This window comes from Mesoplodon mirus, assembly GCF_964341445.2.
Source record: "Mesoplodon mirus genome assembly, chromosome: 13".
Lineage (NCBI taxonomy): Eukaryota > Metazoa > Chordata > Mammalia > Artiodactyla > Ziphiidae > Mesoplodon > Mesoplodon mirus.
In genome coordinates, this window is record NC_138989.1 from 27,464,539 (window position 1) to 27,482,172 (window position 17,634).

The 17,634-nt window shown below is 48.6% G+C and overlaps 1 protein-coding gene across 2 annotated transcripts in view; it reads right to left on the reverse strand.

The window, feature by feature from the left end:
* GNB1L (G protein subunit beta 1 like) overlaps window positions 1–17,634 on the reverse strand; it is a 45,902-nt gene that overhangs the window by 19,433 nt on the left and 8,835 nt on the right. For both annotated transcript variants that reach the window (XM_082641588.1, XM_082641589.1), the window contains 2 exons: window positions 2,652–2,785; window positions 2,155–2,280 (listed from right to left, as the gene is read on the reverse strand). In XM_082641588.1, the coding sequence (XP_082497714.1) occupies window positions 2,155–2,280; window positions 2,652–2,776 (251 nt within the window). In that variant the 5' untranslated portion in view covers window positions 2,777–2,785. The remainder of the gene's footprint in view (window positions 1–2,154; window positions 2,281–2,651; window positions 2,786–17,634) is intronic.

Sequence of the window (17,634 nt, forward strand, 5' to 3'; positions counted from 1 at the left end):
CCCCGGCACCGGGAGGCCCGGTGGGAGTCTTCTCAAGCCTCATCCACAACAGCTCCAAGTGGACAAACCAGATCTCCACCGACACAGAAAGGTGAGGAATCTGGGTACACACGTCCAGAGGAATAAGACAGAAAGGCCTACACAACACACTGCAGCCGTGCACACCCTGGCGGGTCTCGCAGACACAGAATCAGACACAAAGGAAGCTGCTCCATATCGCTCCATTTAGGGTAAAAAAACAACAACAACACATAAAATGAGTCTATGCTTTTTGGAGATGCATATTCAGATGGTAAAGCAAGAATGAGGTGGACGGGCTGCCTCCTGAGGATGAGGACAGGCCGCTGGGCGGGCGTGGGGCGAGCAGTGGCTGCCCAGGTGTCCACCCGTGACAAAAGATGGTCTGAAACTCGTCTTGTGCGCCTTCCTGTAAGTACATCACGCCTCCCAATAAAGGAAGAAGGAAACAAGCCCACCCAGGCAGCTGCAGAGGCACAGGTGCATCCTCAGGGGTACAGGTGTGGCTGGGGTGTCTGCAGAACCCTGGCTCCCAGCTTTGTCCTCCAGCCCTTGACATGAAAGGGCACCTTCCCCCTCAAGGGCCACTTTGGAGGCTTGACTTCCAAACACAGCTGGGCCCCGGCCTCTAGTGCAGCATCCAAGCACCTGCGTGGTCTGTGCCTGCCTAGGCGGGGGGCCCCCACAGCGCCATCCGCCATGCACATGCGCAGGGTGCCCCTGGAGTTGCCACCCCGCACAGCACCAGCCAGCTCTCCAAGGGGTGGAACTCCCAGCCTGAGGCTCCCCAAGGCCAGCCCAAGGTGCACAGAGGAGCATGGGGTCCAGACGGGCTTACACCTCGGCTCAAACCTCAGGAGGAAGCTTCCAGCAGCTTTGTGGGGTCTTCAGACACAGCATCCACTCTAATCATCAGGGAAAGAGCAAAGCCATGTGAGGGCCCCTGCAGTGAGGGGTGCGTCTGGGCAACTGGGCAGGGAAGGAGTGAGGCTCTGAGATGGATGGACAAGCACACACGCCCAGGGCACGGCCTCCAGGACTCCTGGGGCCTCAGCCACCTGCAGGAAGTGGGAGCGGCTTCAGTCCCACACAAAAGTGCTTTGAAGCCACTGGGGGCCCGAGAGGGCTTGTTTAATGGGGACTGGGCTCCACGGTGCCCAGGTGTCCAAGCTCCAAGTCCGGAGCAGGAGAGCAGAACCATCTGGGAGTTCTGGGGCAGAGGGTGCCCGGGAAAGCCCTCTTTGACTTGGCAGATTTCTGGCGGGGGTGGGAGAGCTGGGACCCCTGTACAGGGGCAGATGTCAGGGCCGCCCCAGACAGCAGTCGCTCTGGCTGCCAGGTGGCCCCCGCTCCCTCCTGTCCGTGCCCTGCCCTCACCATCCCTCTCTCCAGGGGAAGGAGGGAAGCCCCCTGACCTACTCCCTCACCCACCAGCGCCCTCTTGCTGCCTCCTGGCCCACCTCCCACCTGGGGTCCCAGCCTGTCACCTCCACAGGACCCTCCCTCACTGCTGCCCAGCCCCCAGACTCCCCAGTCCCAGCCCACCATGGCGTCAACACATGCAATCTCCTCTGCCAGGGGGCCAGACCCCTTGCTCTGCCATCTCCCACCCACCCACACTAGCAGCCCAGAGTTCCATGGCCCTGGCACCTGCACGGCCTCCCAGTCCCCCCTGGGGCAGCCGCACTGGGCAGGGAGTGGGGCCCCATCAGCTTGGGTGAGCTTTAGGCTCAGCTCTGTGCCACCCTGGCGACCAGTCCTCCCTGCCTCGCGGGAAGGTGGCTCCATGGCTAGGGAGAAGGCTGCGCTGCAGAGTGGCTGAGGACAACAGGGCCCACGACCTGCAGGAGGGAAGCGGAGGCTCCTCCAAGTACTGGCCCCCAGCCCTCGCCCTGGGGGCCCCAGCAGGCCAGGGTGGGCTCGGACAGAGCCGTCCTAAGCGTCCATTGGGCTCTTCTCAATGGGCAACCCGCCCGGAAGGCCCACACATCCAGGCTGCGCTGCCCTCGACAAGTCACCTGGTTCTGCCATTGTTGGGGCCATTCTGGCAGCTGGGGGAGGCCTCAAGAGCCTCCCCTGGAAAGCTCATGGAACCCCCCGAAGGCCACAACCTGGCTCACTGCCACCAAGACTCACCTGAGGAGCTGGGGCCCCTGGGGCAGTGTCTGCAGCCAGGTCACACACTGGCCCCCATGGCCATTCAGGGTGGCGACCACCCTCCGTGTCTGCAGGCTCCAGATGTGCACCAGCCCGCGCAGGGACCTGTTAGAGAAGCTCCAGTCAGGCTCGGGCATGGGGGGGAGCGGGCTGGACACCACGCAGCCGGTGGGTCAGGTGCTCCAGCCAGCAGCTCCCAGCTCAGGGGACAGCTCTGAACACACAAACAGGGGACACGTGCTCCTCTTACAGGGAGGGTGGCAGGGCCCTGGGCAGCCTCTTCTCTGGAGAGGCGGGGAGGCCGCCACTGACAGTACCAGCTGCCTGGCGCCTCTAACGGAGACCGTGTCCCTGCATCCTCCACGGGGGAGGCCCAATGGGACAGCGCGTCGAGAGCTCTGAAAGGGCGAGTGCCCGGGTGATGGGCAGCCTGAGTCCCTTACCCCTCGACTTCACCCTGGGCCAGGGGTACTCACCCTGAGAGGAGCAGCGGGCGCCCCTGCCCCTGGGCTCCTTCGCAGAAATGCAGTGCATGCACCGCCGACTGGGCGCCCCGGAGGACAAACTGGGGGTCTGGTGGTGGGAGCGGTGGGGGTGCCATGCTTGTCACCTGGGGACCAAGGAAGGGCGTGAATGACTCACCTGTCCTCCTTCGGGAAGGCACAGGAGCATCCCTGGATGCTGCCCACCCCTGCACCCTCTGTCCCAACAGGTACCGTCCCCAGGCAAGGGCAGCAGTGCCCACACCCTCCACCAACTTGGGCAGGGTCCTCCTCGTCCCAGCTGTCCACACACTGGGAGCACTCGTCCTGCCCAGGCCTCGCTCCAGCTTCTCCCTCGGGGGGCCCTCCCCAACGAGCCCTCCCAGCCAAGTCAGAGGTGTATGGGGTCCCCGGTCTTCGTCACATGGGCTGCGAACACGGCCCGCCAGGTCCCGGTCCTGCTCATCACAACCTCCAACTGTTACAGCCACCCAAGGAACCGTCTGGTGAGCTGCTCTAGGTCTCCCAGGCTCAGGTTCGAAGTGTTCCAGAGCCTGCACGCTGCCACCAAGGGGCAGAAGGGCCAGCACAGGGGTGTGTGAGCAAGGGGCGGGGCCCAGTTACCTGGCCACTCCCCTGGAGGGCTGCTCTCAGAGGACAGACCCTTCCTCAACTCACTGGTCCTGTGTGTAAGGCCTGCTGGGCCCACCCACCCCAAAGGAGAAGCTGCCAGGGTCCCCCCCGAGCCCACTCCAACCACGCCACCCCAATTTCACAGGCAGCCAGGGCCAGGTATGTCTGCCTGCAGGCCCGCAGGCCTGCAGGCTGGGCCGAGGGTGCAGAGGGGACGGCTAGGAGTGGACCCCCCGGGAGCTGGGGCAGCTGGGGGGGCCTCTCCTGCTGGGCTCTGGGACAGTCCTCACCCAGCCTGTACACAGCAGCGGGGAGAAGCCCACACAGCCGCCAGAGGGGGGAACTGAAAGGGCCGGAGTGGGCCATCGGGAAGGGGCTCCGGGGGCAGAGGGACAGGCCACTCCCGCACAGGCTCCCACCGTGCAGCCCCCCAACACACACACACATGTGCTCACACAGGCACGCGCGCACACACACACACGCAGGCAGCACGGTGGCCCTGGGCAGCACCAGCAGAAACCCAGTCCACACCTGCCACCTGCCTGCGGCCTGACGGGCGTTTCCAGAACCTCACCGCACCAGGCTAGCTCCCAGGTGATGAAATCAAGTCCTCCTCCACTGTTTTCCCCGGATGTAGGGAATAAACCCATCATGTTGTTACAACAGCCGGACGCTCAGGCCAAGACGAAGCCTCGGCAATTAAGGGCTCCATCATTTCAAGCAATTAAAGTAAACACTTTATTTGAAAACTAATTAATTCTAGCTACATATTTTTCCCATGACAATACTCTACGATGACTTGATTTATGACGTCTAATTATTCTTTATTAATCTAATTGAGAATAATCATATTATCCTATCTCCTGGCACCAGGCCACCTGGAGCGGTAAGCACGATGGCCGCCCACCGGCCTTGCCGCCTGCCAGCCTTGCCCCCACCTCCACTGGCCTGTCATTCTCTCCCCACCCAGAGGGCAAAGGAGCCTGAAACTTAATCCATGGAGCACAACTTTGGGTTCTGCGAGACGCATTCCTTTAAAAATTAAAAAGACAGTGTGACAGCCTTTCCACCATTGCTACAAATGCCCCCAGACCCCCCAGGCCCGGCCCACAGACGGAGGACAGCCGCAGGGTTACTCCTGTGGAGGGGGGACCCGGCCTCTCCACTACCCTGGTGTGGGAGCAGAGTGCAGCGTGGGCAGGGCCACAGAGCCTGCAGCTGGCCCTGCCCTAGGGCACCTGCTGCCCTAGGGACCTGGAGTCCCAGGTCCACGAGGGACAGTTTGAGCCCTCTGGAGGTGGGTAATCTCGAAGGAGTATCCCCTACAGATGAGGTCCCCGGGGCCATGGGCTCAGTGTTAGGCTGAACCAGAACCAAAGTTGTGCTCGGAGATTCCAGAACGTCACCGCCCTCAGCTCTCAGCCCCAAATCACAGCACCTTGGGGCCCCCCAACTGCAGTCTGTGCATATCTCAGAAGGACCCCTTCAACCCAGGCCTCTGTGAATTCACAGGAAAAACCCTAAGAAATGCCGGCTCCCAGCCAACACTCGTAAAAGCAGACAAGGAGGTCCAGCACTGCGAGGACCAGGAGCACCAGGAACCGCAGGCGCAGACCTGGACCCGAGCAGAGCGTTCAGGTCTGAAATATAACGCTTCACGGTTTTAAAGAAATAAAAAGATGGAACTGAACGTACAAGCAGAGAGCATCACCTCTCAGATCCGGAAAATGACCCGACTGGGGAAAAGCTATTGGGAGCAGGAGATCTGCTGTGCCTACAGGTCGTATGAATCACAGAGGAAATGCTCCTTCATGAGGGGACACCGGGCTGTCACCACCGGCACTGTCCTTGAAGCGGGCCACCCACAGTAAACAGCCTGCATCACTCATCTCCCAAGGGCCCATCGCCGTCCACCTATGCCAGCAACGTGCAGGAACCTCCAGACATACCCACCAGGGGCCCAGACAGGACACCCAGCTCAGACTCATGGCAAAGGTCAAGGTCAAGAGAAACAGCGAGCGAAACAGCAGGGTGACTCTTCTAAATTCAGAGACTAAAGAGCATGTCGACCAAATGCAACGTGTGAACCTTGATTAGATCCTGATCAGAAACGGGGGCCACAACTGGGGGAATCTGAATACATGCTGCAGATAATATAGAATTAGTACTGCTAAGTTTCTTGGGGAAAACAATGGTATTTTATGTAGAAGAGTGTCCTTATTCCTAGGATACAGTATTTTAGGGATGAAATGTTATGTCTGCAATCTGTTTTCAAACGTTTCAGAAAAAAAACCCTCGACCTGTGTCTAGCTATATACAAGTACACAGGCAGGGAAGTAAAGCAAATGTGGCAAAATGCCCGCCATCGGTGAACACAAGTACTCACTACTTCACACTTGCCACAAACCCACACGGGACTTGTATCCAGAATAGATAAAGACATAGATCAATAACATAAAGAAGCAAACACCAAACGTTAAATGAGCAAAAGACTTGAACAGATGTTTCACAAGAAACATAAATATCCAACAAACATAGGAAGAGATGTTTAACCTAATTAATAATCTTGGAAATGCCTGTTCAACCCTAGTGTGAAATAACTGCACTCTTAGCAGATTAGCCAAAAATTAAACAGCCTGGCAAATGCTGACCAAGATGTGGGGCAACTGGAACCGTGCACCACGTTGGAGGGGCCTATGTGGAACCAATCACCGTGGAAAACAATCAGGGACCGCCTGACATGCCCTATGACCCAGCAACCCCACGCTTAAACACCCTAAAGAAATTTGCACACTTGCACACAAAGACTTGTACAAGAGTGTTCATAGCAGTATTGTGCATAATAATAAAAACCAGAAACAACCCAAATGACCATCAACTGCAGAATGGGATGCTTCTGGCACATTCATATGACAGAATACTCCACAGAACTGAAAATGAATAAACTCCAGTGTCACATGGAAGAAGTTCAAGATCATGATTTTCTTTGAAAGACATTAAGGAAGTAAAAAATGAGGCTAGAAACAAGGATTAAATAGTTGCAATATATATTTGATAAAGGACTTATACTCAGAATGTGTCAATAGGAAAAACAAGTTAAAGTGATTCCAAAAAGCTGAAATTAAAGATAGACAAAGGTATGTCAGGCAAACAAAAACAGTAAGAAAATAGGAGTTGAAACGCTGACATCAAAGTTTAATTCTAGGGACTTCCCTGGTGGTGCAGTGGTTGAGAATCTGTGTGCCAATGCAGGGGATACAGGTTCGAGCCCTGGTCTGGGAAGATCCCACATACCGCGGAGCAACTAAGCTTGTGCACCGCAACTACTGAAGCCCGCCTGCCTACAGCCCGTGCTCTGCAACAAGAGAAGCCACCGCAATGAGAAGCCCACGTGCTGCAACAAAGAGTAGCCCCTGCTCGCCACAACTAGAGAAAGCCCACGTGCAGCAACAAAGACCCAACATAGCCAAAAATTAATTAATTAATTAATTTAAAAAAAGTTTTATTCTCCCCAAAAAGCATCAGATTTGACAAAGCCAGACACTTTCTAATACTAAGCTGCGGTTCACAATGAATGTATGAACATCTATGTACTAAGTAACAGAAACAACACCTTTATAAAGCACAAACTACAGGAGATGCAAAGAGGCACAGAAAAAAACTCACTAGTAATTGGAGAATGTAATATACTACCGTCAGTACAAGTCAGACCAAGTGACAATATAAGTAAGGAGACAGAAGACTCAACAAGGTAAACAGTATGGAACTGTAGGGAACTCCACACTCTGACAACAGACACTACACCTTCTCCTCAAGGGCACATGAATGCATTCTCTGTGATGATATACTGCATCACAAAGGAAACATCAGTAAGTTCCACAAAGAAGAAATATTAACATTATAAACAATATTCCATGATCGCAGTGCAATTAAACCAAAAAATTAACAAAATAAAAACCAAAAAGATCTTTCCAACTAAAAATTTAAAAAAATTTATTAAATGACTTCTAGGTAAAAGGGGAAATACTTAAACCACAAATTTTTTTTTTTTTTTTTTGTGGTACGCGGGCCTCTCACTGTTGTGGCCTCTCCCGTTGTGGAACACAGGCTCCGGACGTGCAGGCTCAGCGGCCATGGCTCACGGGCCCAGCTGCTCCGCGGCATGTGGGATCTTCCCAGACTGGGGCACGAACCTATGTCTCCTGCATCGGCAGGCAGACTCTCAACCACTGAGCCACCAGGGAAGCCCCTAAACCACAAATTTTTTAAAATGACAAAACAACATTACGTACCAAGATTCATCAGATATATTTAAAACTTTGGTCAGAAGAAAAACAGAGATTGATATCACTTATCATACAAAAATAGCAAATAAAATATTAGCAAACAAAATACAACATCAAATTAAGAACATAATACATGCTGACCAAGTGGAATTTATCCTAGAATGCAAAGTTGGTTCAATTAGGAAATCCATTAATGTCATACATCATATTAATAGATTTATGAAGAAAAAGCATATGATTATCTCCATAGATGCTGAAAAAGCCTCTGACAACATTCAATACCCATTTTTAATTAAAATACTTAAGCAAACAGAAACTGATGGGTTTCTTAAAAATGATTATAATACATACACACACACACACACAAACACACACCCTCCTTAGTTCTAAAGCCAACACATTATTTTATGAAGAAATATCAGAGGTATTTCTATTAAGATCAGGATACCCACTGTCTACACTACTAGTCAACATTGTATGGGAGGTTTCAGCTGATTCAGTTAGACAAGAAAAATCAGTTAGAGGCATATGAATTGGAAAAGATGTTAAATTCTCTTCCAGCTGACATGATGGTATACATTGAAAGCCCTAGATAATCAATGATAAAACAGATCCAAACATTAAAAGAACAGGACTTCCCTGGCGGTCCAGTGGTTAAGGCTCTGTGCTTCCGCTGCAGGGGTCATAGGTTCGATCCCTGCTCGGGGAACTAAGATCCTGCATGCTGTGCGCCATGGCCGCGGCCAAAAAACAAGCAAACAAACAAATGAAAAAACAAACATTAAAGGAAAACTTCAGTGATAGTAGCAGCAAATAAAACTAGCAAAGAGAACTCAACAGCTTCCATGTACACAACCAATAACCCGTCACAGAAAATCCCACTTACAATACCAACTAAGAAGATAAAATACTTAACAATAAATTTTTTAACTTTTACACATCAACAGAGATAAAAATCAAAGCATCTTTAAAACACATAAATCTTCAAAATTAAAGAAGGACTAAATGCCAAATAGAAAATTGGGCAAAAGACATGAACAGACAATTCACAAATAAAGATATGAAAATGGCCCTTAAACATAAGAAAAGATGCTTAACCCCACTCATGGAGAAATGTAAATTAATACCACCTTAAGAGGCTTCTGGTTCTGGCCAGGATGAAGCAGGCTCACTACAGCCTCTCTCCTCTCTATCTGGCAGATTGCAACTAAAAACTCTAGACAAAATATAAACAGCAATTACTTGCAAACTCTGAAAAGTGAACAATAGCAGACAGACTTTGGAGGCAAGCAAAAACTTGGAGAATTGATCTGAATGGGCACCAGCTTCCTGCTTTTATTTTTATGTCTTGGGGCGCTGCCTTGAGGGTGGGTCCAAGTTGCACTGCTGCAGGGCAGTGGTAGCTAAAACTTGGAGAGACACTTTTTCTTTGCACTGAGATTAGTTTAAGTCCTAGATTGAGTTAAAAACATAATATATAATACGAGAAATATAGTCAAAAAGCCAATAGAATCCTAGATTCTAAAAAGTTAGGGTTTGACTCCCTGATGGCCTGTGTTTCTCTTCTCTCTTGGCCCTGCCCCGAGGATGGGCCCTGGACACAGAGCTATGTGGAAGAAGTAACTCTAAGAGACCCCTGTCTTTCTGGTCAGAGGAACCATGGAGAAAGAACCCTGCCAGATCCTATGTGGGTATGAGAATGGCAGAGAGGAGAGAGCTAAAGAAAAAGATCCCTTAATTCTGTGAATGAACCCACAAAAGCCCCAGGCTCTTCTCTGAGCTGCATACGTGTGGGATAGACCCAAAGCAGCACCAGCTTTAAGACCTGAACTAGGACCTAAACCACTGCCCAAGTCTCAGGCTGACCCCAGAGTGGCTGGTGAGTGGGACAGACCCAAAGCAGTGTATCAGGAGCCTTGAAAATGGAAATGAGAGTAAAACTGTAGCCCACAGAGGGTGAGACAATCTAACCCCAGTTAGACTGAATGCCTGTTAACACAAAACTCAACATTCTCCAGAGGACCCAATGTAATACCCAGTCCAGGGTATGTCTAGGATACAACACAAAATTATTCAACACACAGAACCAGGAAATGAGGTCAATCCTCAAAGGAAAGGACAATTTACATATGCCAACCTCAAGACAGTTCAGATGTTGGGAATATCAGATAAGGGTTTTAAAGCAGCTTTTATGATTATACTCCACGAGGCAAAGGTAAACACACTTGAAATGAATGAAGGAAAGTTCCCAGAGGAGAGAAAAATTTTTTTAAAAAAAAGGAAGTTCCAGAACTAAATAATATAATATTTGAAACAAAGACATTCAATAATGGAATCAGAGATGACAAAGCAGAGAGTCAGTGACATGAAGACTGGTGAAAAGAAATTATCCAATATAAGTTCAGAAAGAAAAAAGACTGGAATAAATGATTAGAGCATCAGGGACTGCAGAATAATAGAAAAAGTTCTAACATTCATGCATGGGAGTCTGAGGAGAAGAGAAGGAGATGGGGTAGGAAAATTACCTGAATAAATAATGCCTGAAATGTCACAAATTTGGGAAAAGACAAAAATGTATAAATTCAAGAATTCAATGAATCATAAGCAGGATAAACTCAAAGAAAACCATACTCATGCCATAATTAAACTGCTGAAAAATAACAGCAGTAAAATCCTGACAGTAATGGCACATTACACATAGGAAAATAATCATCTGTGCGAACGTGAATTTCATATCAGAAACCATGGAAGCCAGAAGACAGTGGAACATCTTTAGAGTAAACAAAAGAACTCTATATCCAGCAAATTATCTTTTGGGAATTAAGGCAAAATAAAGGTATTTTCAGGTGAAGGAAAGCCAAGAGAATTTCTTGCAGGAAGATATCCTCTAAAAGAAATATTAAAGAAGGTTCTACAGCTCAAAAGAAAGATCAGAAAGAAATGTGGAACTCCAAGAAGATAGAGGAAGAGAAATGGTAAACATAAAAGACAAATTTCCACCTCTTAAGTGAACATGTATATTGTTGGAGTTTGCAATCTGACAGCTATAACATGAAGGGGGGAGGGTAAGGGGACCCATATGGATATAAGGCTTCTACTAACTATTAAAAACATAATATATAAGAGATACAGACAAAAAGCTAACAGAAAATTTAAACTGAGTATTTGAAAATATCCAAATAATCCAAAAGAAGGATGGAAAGAAGGGAGAGAGGGCCAAAGCATCAGGAAAATGAGAAAACAAAATGGAAGACCTAAATAGAACCATAAAAATGACTAATATAAACATAAATGCTCTCAACATGCTATTATAAGACCCAACAACTATAAGCTATTTTTTAAAAAGCGCGACTGTAAATTATCTAGAAGAAACCTACTTTAAATGTAAAAACATAGAGGACCTCCCTGGTGGTCCAGTGGTTAAGACTCTGTGCTCCCAATGCAGGGGGCATGGGTTCGATCCCTGGTCAGGGAAGTAAGATCCCGCATGCCACACAGAGTGGCCAAAAAATAAGTAAGTAAATAAAATAAAAAAATAAAAACATAGATAAATTGAAAGTAAAAATATAAAAAAGACATACTATACAAATAACAAAAAAAAAGGTGTAATGGATACATTATTATCAGACAAAGTAGACCTCAAAACAAGGACTATTAACAGGGAGAAGAAAACACACAATGACACAAGGCATCAATTCATCAAGAAGACATGAAAGTCCTGAACATGTACTCCACTAACAGCAGAACTTCACAACGCATGAAGGAAAAACTGATGGAAATGAAAGCAGAAGTAGACAGATACATAATCACAGCTGGAGACTTAAACTCCTCCTCAGCAATCAACTCAACAAGTGGCCAGAAAATAGTACAGGAGACCTAATACTATCTATCTACTGGACTGAGCTGACATGAAGTGAACATTCCACCAACAGAACAACTCATACTTCTCAAATATACATGGAACATTTATCAAGATAGACCATATCCTGTGTTTTAAAACAAACCTTAAGGGCTTCCCTGGTTGTGCAGCGGTTGGGAATCTGCCTGCCAATGCAGGGGACACGGATTCGAGCCCTGGTCTGGGAAGATCCCACATGCCACAGAGCAACTAGGCCTGAGTGCCACAACTACTGAGCCTGCACTCTAGGGCCTGTGAGCCACAACTACTGAAGCCCATGTGCCACAACTACTGAAGCCCACGCCCCTAGAGCCCATGCTCCACAACAAGAGAGGCCACCGCAATGAGGAGTAGCCCCCACTCTCCACAACTAGAGAAGGCCCGTGAGCAGCAATGAAGACCCAATGCAGCCCCCCCCAAAAAAAAAAACTTAAAAAATATAGAGGAACTTTGTTACTACGTGAGGTGACAGATGTTAACTGGACTGATCATGACAATCATTTTGCAATATATACAACTATCAAATCATTATGTTGTACACCTGAAACTAATACAATGTTATATGTCAATTATAACTCAAAAGAATGTAGAAGAACCAAAAGCGCACAATGTTCTCTGACCTTATGGATTTAACCTGGAATCAATAACAGAAAGACAACTGGAAAAATCTCCAAATATTTGGAAAACAAACAACATGCTTTTAAATAATCAATGGGCCAAAGAAGAAGTCCCAACAGAAATTGTATTTTGAACTGAATAAAAATGAAAATATCAAATATCAAAACTTGTCAGATGCAGCTAAAGCAGGACTTCGAGGAAATTTATAGCATCAAATGCCAAATTAGAAAAGAAGAAAGGGGGAATTCCCCGGTGGTCCACTGGTTAAGACTCCGTGCCTTCACTGCAGTGGGCCTGGGTTCAATCCCTGGTTGGGGAACTAAGGTACCGCAAGCCTCATAGTGTGGCAAAAAAAAAAAAAAAAATTAAAATAAAGGTTTTCTTTAAAAAAGAAAAAGAAGAAAGAAAGAAAAGAAAGGTCTCAAATCAATGACCTAGCTTCTACCTCAAGAAACTAGAAAAGAGGAGAAAAATAAGCCCAAAGCCAGGAAAAGGAAGGAAATAATAAGGTCAGAAAAGAAATAAACAAAACAGAGAATTGTAAAACTACAGAGAAAAATCAGCAAAACCACAGATTGGTTCTTTAAAAAGATCAATAAAATAGATAAATCGCTAGCTAGCCGGACAACTGAAAAAAGAGAAGAAACAAATTATAATAATGGAAGAAGGGTTTATCACTACAGACACCACTAACCTTAAAAGGAGGATAAGGAAATACCGTAAATAACTCAGTGCACATAAATCCAACAACTTAGATGAAATAGAAATTGAAGACCACAGACTAGGGGGTTTCTAGGTCACCTAGAAGAAATGACCTGAATAGCCCTATAGCAACTAAAGGGATTGCATTTTTAGTTAAAATCTTTGCAAAGAAAAGAAAACTCCAGCCCAAATGACTTGACTGGCATATTCTACCAAACATTTTTTTTTTCTTGCGGTATGCGGGCCTCTCACTGCTGCAGCCTCTCCCGCCGCGGAGCACAGGCTCCGGATGCGCTGGCCCAGCGGCCACGGCCCACGGGCCCAGCCGCTCCGCGGCATGTGGGATCCTCCGGGACTGGGGCACGAACCCGCGTCCCCCGCATCGGCAGGCGGACTCTCAACCACTGCGCCACCAGGGAAGCCCTCTACCAAACATTTAAAGAGAAAATAGCCCCAGTTCTATATAATTTCTTCCAGAAAACAGAAAAAAAGGGAACATTTCCCAATTCATTTTGAGGCCAGCATGATCCTCATACCAAAACCAGATAAAGACAGTACAAGAAAAGAAAACCACAAGCCAATATCCCTCATGAATACAGATGTAAAAATCCTCAAAAAACAAAGTAAATCAAATCCAGCAGTATATAAAAAGAATACACTATGGGGGCTTCCCTGGTGGCCCAGTGGTTAAGAATCTGCCTGCCAATGCAGGGGACATGGTTGTGAGCCCTGGTCCGGGAAGATCCCACATGCCGCGGAGCAACTAAGCCCGTGCGCCACACTACTGAGCCTGTGCTCTAGAGCCTGCGAGCCACAACTACTGAGCCTATGTGCAACAGCTACTGAAGCCCATATGCCTAGAGCCGGTGCTCCTCAACATGAGAAGCCAGTGCAACATGCACAACGAAGAGTAGCCCCCACTCGCCACAACTAGAGAAAGCCCACGCGCAGCAACGAAGACCTAATGCAGCCAAAAATAAAAATAAAAATAAAATAAATAAGTTAAAAAAAAAAAAGAATACACTATGACCAACTAGAGTTTACTTCAGGAACACAAAGCAGATTCAATACTCCAAAATCAACAGAGATAACTCCATCACATTAACACACTAAAGAAGAAAAAACACAAGACCATATCAGCTACACTGATACAGAAAAGGCATCTGGCAAAATTCAACATCCATTCATGATTTTTAAAAACTATCAGTAAGCATGATCCACAATAGAAAAATGGATAAATTTCATTTCAAGAAAATTAGAAACTTCTGCTCTTTGAAAGATGGTGTTAAGAAAATGAAAAGACAAACTACAGACTGGGAGAAAATATTGTAAATCATGCATCCACAATATATAAAGAATCCTCAAAATTCATTAGGAAAACAAAGAAAAAGTAAATAAAAACAGAAAGTAAATTTAAAAAGAAAGGGCAAAAGATGTGAATAAACACTATAGCCAAGATACGCAAATGGCAAATTAGGACCTGAAAACATACTCACCAGCTTTGGTCATCAGGGAAACGCAAACGAAAGCCACAGTCACCTGCACTACACGCTTATGGGAGCGGTCCACATTAAAGACTGACCACACCCCTGGCCGCTGGGAAGCACGTGAAGCAGAGGAACTCTCCTATGAGCATACTGGTACAATGGCTTTGGAATAAAGTGTGGCTGTTTCTCCAAAAAAAGTCCCAAACTGGGAACAATCCAAACATCCGTCAAGGCTGAACAAACGGTGGTACACCCATACTCAACAACAAAGGGGCACTGATCACGCCTCCCCACGAATCAACCTCAAAATCATATATCGACTAAAAGCAGCCAGAAAAAAAGAGTAAATATCCTATTCTATTTACATAAACTTCTAAAAAGTGCAAACTACCCAGTAGCAACAGGAAGCAGACGAGTGGCACCTGGGGAGGGGTGCTGCAGGGAGTGGGGAGAGGCCTTACAAAGGTCGAAGGTTGGGAGGAAACCCTAGGGATTCCCTAAGGACAGCAGGCACATTCATGTCTTGGGTATGATGATGCTTACACAGGTGTTGGAACTTATCAAATTATCCACTTTCAATATGTGCACGTTTTAGTATATCAGTAATATTTTTAAAAACTCAACAGCAACTAAACAAAAGATCTGAACAGACGACACTTCACCTATAAGGTGTACAGATGGCAAATAAGCACAAGATGCTCAGCATCCTTAGCCTCTAGGGAAATGCAAATGAAAACAACAGTTCAAATGAAGAAGACAAACCCCCGAGGAAGCCAACGGCCGCTGAGCCGCCGGTGAGGATACAAACTGCACACACGCCCTGGATGACAGCCCAGCAGGTCCCTGGAGCACAAAACAGCCGATCGTCAAGTTGCCAGCACTCCGCCGCTGGATATTTAATCTAGAGAAATGAAAACATACATGCAAACAAACCTGTATCTGACTGGTCTGTTCTATTCAGAATATCGCCCGAATGCGAAATGTCAACACACCCTTGAGCAATAAAATAGGAAGAAAGTACTGATGAACGCAACACCATGGACGCCTCCCCAGAAAATCAGAGCGAGTAACAGGCTACATACTGCTTGGCCCTATTCACACGGCATTCTGGAAACGGCAGGGCCAGGTAGACAGCGTGACTGGAGGTGCCAGGGGCAAGGGTCAGGGGTCAGGGGTGGGCTCATGACCAAGGGGCAGCGAGAGGAGGGCTCTGACCGTGGAGCGGTTTCTGTACATGTGTTGGGACTCCCTGTAAGTACGTGTCTTAACAATCAGTCCTGATCGATACTGTGAGTCCACAGTGATGAAGGAAACGACTGAAGAAATAGACCAACGGGGAGAGCAGACAAATCTGAGCAGAATTCCAAGTGACCTGCAAGGCAGTGGAGCTGGACCCCTGCCTGCGAGGGTGTGCGTGGAGGCAGCCCTCCTCACAGGGGAGACCTGACAACCGCCACCGTCCAGGCGATCAAGGTCACGCTGACATCACGTTCCCTGGGTCTGACACTGTGCGATGGCCCTTTATCTTGGAGGTCTTGCTCCTAGAAACCCAGACCCCAGGCTGATCTCGAGAAACACACACGGCAAATCCCAGAGGAGGGTACTCGCCTCGAAACTGTCTCAGGCGTCACAGCCCAGAGGGGCCCAAGGGGATGTGACCAAGTGTCACATGGTCCTAGCTGAGGTCCTGGAAAAGGACATAAGAGGAAAACTAAGGAAATCGGAATAAGCTGCAGACTTGGGTGGATCACAGTGCTCGAGGCTGTTCATCACAGGACGACCATGCCATCCCCACGCACAACGGTCGCAAGGGGAGGGCACCAGCACCTTCCAGGCATGGGGCAACCACTGGGCCGCCACCCTCCTGGCCATTTTCGAGGAGGCTATTTTTCAAATAACATATATTGAACAATATTTGGGGGCTATTTTTTCTTGACCTACAGTTAATGGTATTTGATTTACCACTAAGGTATTATGAAAACCCAGTTTTCTGCCTAGATTTTTCTGGCTTTAGATACAATTTCTCATTCCAGTTAAGGTGACTTTAAACAGATTTAACGCCAATTTTTAAGTGCTTCTCCTATTTAAAGTGATTTCCCATCCTATTTTTGCCCTAATATAAATAGACTTAAATCCATCAGTAGCGCCCCAACACAAGGTAGTCAGTACTCAGCTAAGCAATTTACTGGTAACTTTTATCATCTTCATGCTCATTGTTACTCCCAAAGCAGAGTAGCACCAGGGAAGGGAGATGCTGACACAGCAGTCCCCTCTCTCTCATGCGGCACGGCCATTCTAGCAGGAAAACTCTGAGCTGGCCGGTCCTCCAGGCCAGGAGTCCCTCTGCACCTCCCAGGCCACACCTGGACAGGCCATCCTGAGCAGGCCCCGTCGCCCTCCACCTTCCTGATCAGCTCAGACCACAGCAAGACCCAAATCCCAGGACTGGCCCCTGGAAGTCACGTTACAGACGCGGCGGCCCCAGGGCGGTCCAGGCCAGATCACTGGGAAGCCTCCTGCTTCACAGCAGGACATGGAGGTCTGACCACCGCCCCTCCCCCATCTCTGAAACGCAGGGAGGTCCAGGGGAGTCAGCACACAGCGCATCAGAAACAAGCCCACGACACAGGACAGCCCTCTAGGTAGTCAGCCTCTCGTCACCGAGGTCCCTGTGGGTCAGCGTTCCATCCATGGCGCTGGCTCACTGGGTGAGGGCGGCCCAGTGAGTGACACCCAGGCCCCCAGGAGTGGTCCCCCAATAAGTAAGGCCGAGGACACAGCCCCCTCCGAGGAGGCCGGACTGGCCCACAATGCTGTGGAGAAGCTGCGGTTCAGGGGTCCAGGTGAGACAGGGGACAGCCTACTGGGTGACAGCCCTACCCTGTTCCCTGCAGCTCGCTCCCTGGGCCAAGGAAAATGCACCAGCTGCCCTGCCCTCCTGCGGACTGCCACGCGTGGGCCCAGCCCAGGGAAGACCTGGCCCCAGCACCAGCCCTGGCCCGCCTCTCCCGCCGTGCCTGCAGAGCCCCGCCTAGGCCCGGGTGCAGCGGCAGGTTTGCCCAGGGAACTCAAACTTCACAAAGAAACCATCTCTGGAGTGGGCTCTGCGTGGCCATTCGGAGTCAAAGGCATGCTTCATAGCCCTCCTGAGCCCGTGCATGGCCAGGGCCCCTTCCCCTTTGAAGCCTCTGGTGAGTGATTGAAGCGTCTCCTTTCTGAGAGGCAGATAGCACAGTGTAATCTGACTCTAAGCCCCGGGATAAAGGTAGTTTGTTTCCTCTCAGCCTTTCTGTCAACACCTCCTCAGTAATTAGCCCTAATTATTACCAAGGGCCAGCCTCCCATTCGGTTAT